At 25.9% G+C, this 5,368-nt stretch overlaps 1 protein-coding gene across 1 annotated transcript; it reads right to left on the bottom strand.

Annotated features, from left to right (window-relative positions):
- Positions 1-978: 978 nt before the first annotated feature.
- ENU1_039630 (amylo-alpha-1,6-glucosidase, putative) lies at positions 979-5,314 on the bottom strand (the record flags this gene model as incomplete). Its single annotated transcript, XM_008857518.1, has 2 exons — positions 979-5,089; positions 5,139-5,314. 2 exons carry the CDS (start codon positions 5,312-5,314, stop codon positions 979-981), a joined length of 4,287 nt encoding a protein of 1,428 aa, XP_008855740.1.
- Positions 5,315-5,368: the final 54 nt, after the last annotated feature.

The following is a 5,368-nucleotide window of genomic DNA, read 5'->3' on the forward strand; positions in this document are numbered from 1 at the left end:
AGAAATTCTATACATGAACGTTGTAATAAATTAGAATATACTATTAACCAACTATAAAAATCTTAAGAATTCCATAGTTTATATAATTTTTCCGATGTTACCTTCATTTAACATAATTCTGCTATTAACAATACCTTCTTATTCTTGTAAAAATGTTTGATACAGATTGATTGTAACAGAAAAGAAGTTAGATTGTCTTTCTTTTTTCAAATAAAATATTCTGTATTTGAATAACACCACATGTATCTTTAGAACAGAAATAGACATTCAACAGAATCTCTTTTTGTTCATACTTGAATTATTTTCTTGATGACTAGTTTGAAACTAACTAAATCAAGAAATTTTATTTGTTGATTTAGCTCCTAAGATATTTTTAATATGATAATTTATAACTTATACAGTAATACTAAATAAAACCAAATGAACTGATATTCTTTAAAAAAAAAGATGATGAACATAATCATAAACCAATGATGGTCAGATTGAAATAAACTGTTGAACACTGTTACAAGTCTAAATCAAAAATAAAGAAAAACAACATATTAACCATCACAAAAATCCACTTTTTATTATTCATAAAACAACATTAACTCTATGTAAATATTAAATATTCATTAATTATTGGCATGGTGCTTATAAATATAAGATATAACAAATAAATGACCTTCTATAAAAAAGAATATTACTTTCATTTGTAAACATAAAATACCATGTTTAAACAAATAATAAGCTTAATCAAATTGTTTTTCAATAAAAATATCTTTAGTCTGAATAATAATAAAACCAAACACAAACAATAACCAATATAATACATTACATGGAATGATAACCAATAAAAGAATTTCACTTATTTCTTCTTTTAATAAATGGATAAAGTGACAATTATTGATATAACTCTTTGAGTCACCCTTTTTATAACTTATAAAGAAAAAATACAATACTAGAAAAATAAAACCGTCTAAATTAACCATACGTTAATTAGAGTTGTTCAATTCTTATAGTGGCATCAAGAATTGTAGCTATACTCCATGCTTGTGAATCACATGAAGCAAAACATTTTGCACCATTATAATTTGTTAGTTCAGGAAGACTTAACCATTTATCATGAATGATATACTTATAATGATTAAACATTAAAGATCTACAATATCGTTGTAAATCATCTTTATTCAAGTTATCTGGATTATACATTAACATTGCCATAACATAATAACCATATGGCCAAATCCATTCAGGTCCATTATGATAATTCAAACCATTTGCTGTAGAATAGTCATCTGTGTCAGTGTTATAATAATCAGGTTTATAATTCCAATCAGTAGGATCAAGAGTTTTCATTCCAAGAGGTCCTACTAAATATTTTCTTACAACCCGTAATGCTTCTTTAACTTCTTCTTCATGTCCAACAAATAAACTTGGTGCTTCAACTAATGTAACTAAAAAGTTTGGTCTTAGTTGATAATCAGGCCATTTCTTTGTACTTCCATAAACATCCTTATAAATTCCTCTCTTATTAACTATAGTAGTATCAATACAATATTCTTTATCTTGATTAATTTCTTTTGGAATATAAAAATATTTATGGAAATTAGAATATAATAATTTTTCCCATTTTTGATATGAATATTCTCCATACATTTTTACTTTAACACTATCATATGGGAATGCTTTTGATGTATTAATCCAATGTAATACTTTCATTAATAATCCTTCAATTTCAACATCTCCTCCATCTCTAGAACTTCCTGGATGTCCCATGTTTCCTCCTCGTTGACTACTTCCCATTTTATCCATCCATGTTCCACAATTCCATTCATTTCCTCCTTTAATAATACCTGTACTTAAATCAGTTTCAATGTCAATATTAAATCCTTCACTTGTCATTACTGAATCAATTTGTGGTCCTGCATTATATTCTCTAAAATGAATTCCATTTGCATGATCTTCTAAAATTTCTTGCATACATTCTGCAACTGTCATTACTCTTTTTTTATTCTTGTTAATTCTTGTAATTCCTTCATGACTTGAATCTAATCTATAAACAGTTTCTTTTAAAATTTCTATTCCTTGTGGTGCCATTCTACAATAATCTACAATCCCACTCATACAAAACCATGTTGCATCTCTAGCATTATATCGTGAATGATCTCCTCCATCAAGTAAATTAGGAATAAGTCCATGTCTCATAGCACATAAATATCCTCTAATTGTATTTTTTGCTTCAGTAAATCTTCCTGTTTGAAGTAATAATCCTCTTAATGATATAAATGTATCTCTTCCCCAATTTCTCATATATCCTGTATTAAAATGTGGAAATCCTGCACATAATGACTCTTTTTCAATATGAATATGTTCTGGAATTAATCCTTCTTTAATAAGTGGTGTTCCTTTACAATTAACATAAAATTGAAGTGCTGTTGTTCTTAATTGTCCTTCAAATGTTCTTTGAACAATAAAATTATATATTTTTTTAATAAATGCTGTAAAATATTTTGGAATTAAAAATCTTGGATATTCTTTTATTTCTTGTAATTCTTTTTCAATATATTCTCCTAATTTATTCTTTTTCATATTTTGTGTTAAATATGGTATAAGATGTTCTAATATTCCTTCTCTTAATTTTTGATAAATTCCTTCTGAAAGATTATTACTTAATAATGGTATTATTCCTCCTATTCCAATAAAATTTAAATACTTTCCTTCTGTTATTTCAAATTTATTAACACCCATTTCTTCTGGTGATTCAAATAGAATTTCATTAATTTCACTTGCTGTTAATTGAACATTTGGAATTTCCCATTTTGTTTTTGGTGTTTTTATTAATGTTAATTCAATACATACAACACTACCTGTTGGAAATTGTTCAAATTTTATTTCAACTCCTTTATTATTATTTTTAATTTCTACAAATTTCTTAACAATATTATAATCTCTTGTAATATCACAAATACATTGATATCCACTAATTTCTTTTTCATTATTTTCCATATTACTTAACATTCCTGTTGTTAATGCTCCAAAAAATAGAAATTTATCTATTTGATAATTTGGAATATTATATTCCTTTGTACTTGGATTTGATGAATAATTTCCTTTAAATGAAGTATGAACATACATCACAATAATTTTATTTGTTTTAGGATTTCTTCTTGTTATTGAAATTATATTTCCATTACTCTCACAATAAAATTCATTATATCCTTCAATTCCCATCCGTTCATGTAATTCATTCATTATTTTTTTCCCTGCTGAAATTCCTACCGTATTTTCTATTCCCCATTTATATATTTTATATTTCCTTTCTTCTTTAACACAATCAATTCGATATGGAACTAATTCATCATATCCTCTTGTACTTCCTATACATCCTAATGTCATACAAACAACTCCTGCTGTTGAAAGAGCATCATTACTATTTCTATTCCCTTCGGTTGGTTCATTGTCATGTGTTAAATCATATGTCCATCCATCCATTGGTTGAACTTCTGCTGGTAATTCTTCATAAAGACTTTCTTCTAAAATACCTCCAACTGGTTTAAACCATCCACTTTGATATGCAACTCCTTTTAATTCTTCAGGATTTCTTCCTCTTTGTCCTTCTCTAACTAATCCTTGAATTCCACATCTAACAACATATTCCATTATTGCTGCTTGATTATCTGAAAATAATTCAGCAAGAACAATTAATTCAGGATTAACTTCTCTTGATTTTTCTATTATAAATTCTAATGCTTCTAACGGAACACTATGACAATTATCAAGTCTAAATCCATTGAAAATTTTCGCATTAGACTTTCCATATTCTCCCATATAATCCCAAAGAAATTTATTTTCTTCATATTTTCTTCCATAATTTAATTTTAATGAATCTTCCCATACAACAGCTTCTCTTCTAATATATACTTTTGATTTATTATCTCCAACAAAATCAAAAAATGGATCTCCTCCAAATACCCATCCATGATGTGCTGCAACTATATGAACTTTTTCTCCTTTACTATTTTTCCCATCTATTACTTCAAAATAATATGGTAAAATATGTTCTTCTTTACTTACTTTTTCTATTTTTGGTCCTGCCTCATCAAAACATTTATATTTAATTGTATTAGTACAATTCTGAATTGCTGCATTTATATCTTCATCATATTTTCTATAATTATCTACATTTAATACATCTATTGCTTTTATAAATCCTTCTAGATTAGGAACTTCTTCAAATCCTTTTTCAATATTAATTCGAATATGATTCTTTTCATAACTTCCATCTACCATTACATATTTTTCTAGTCTTTTAGCTAATTCTTCTGGACTTCCTTCTTTTCCTCTTTTTCCTTCTTTATGTTCTTTTTCATATTTTAAATATTCCTCTTTATGTTTATTTACATCAATAACATAATATAACCAAAATTCTCCTGGAATAATATATTTTTCTTTAAAATATTCCATAAATCTATACACATCATTTTCTGTATGAAATATACCTAATCCTTCTGGATAATTATCATTAATAATATCTGTAATACATTGATGAATTAATGAATCAAATTTATATCCTATTTTTAAATGTGGACATTTTTCAATAGTATAACATATTTCTGGATGTTCAATTACTAATGGTGATTTGGATGAAATATGACTTAATACAATATCAATTATACTTCCTATTTCATATTTATTTCTTAATTGATAAATACTTTCTTCTATTTTTTGATATTTTTCTTCTTTACTCATCTCTTCTTTAAATATGTTATTTTCTATATCTAAATGTTCACTAATAGAATATGCTGACCCACTTGGTCCAATCTTTTGAATCGGTGTTAAATGAATACAATTATATCCACACTCTTTCATTGTTTTGTAATGCTCTTCCCATGTATCAATTTTTCCCATTATTTTAACAATATGTGTTTGAATTGTTAATCCATTAATTGGGATTTTTTTATTTCCAACTTGAATTTCTGGATATACATTGAAATAAATAGTCTTAATATTATTCTTTTCTTTCTTTTCTTTAATTCTTATTTTAAATACTCCTGACTTTTTAATTGAAATTAAACTTTTAAATTGATATATCCCTTCTTTTGATTCACTATTTTGTTATTCTTTCTTCCTCTTTATTTATTTATTAATTCTCAAACCTTTCTAATTTATAATATTTGCTTCCTTGAAAATTATGTTCATTACTATAATTTGTTTCAACTTCAATCTCATAAGGATATGTTCCATATGGCACAATTATTTTGAGTATTGTCCCTTTTTCAATTTTATATCCTGGACATTCTTCAGAACAATCAATACATCGGATTATTGTCATGGATTATTATTGATTTCTAAGATGGATTTCTGTAAGATTGTCATTCCCTTTTTT

Source organism: Entamoeba nuttalli (genome assembly GCF_000257125.1).
Source record: "Entamoeba nuttalli P19 unplaced genomic scaffold asmbl_2744, whole genome shotgun sequence".
NCBI lineage: Eukaryota > Evosea > Mastigamoebida > Endamoebidae > Entamoeba > Entamoeba nuttalli.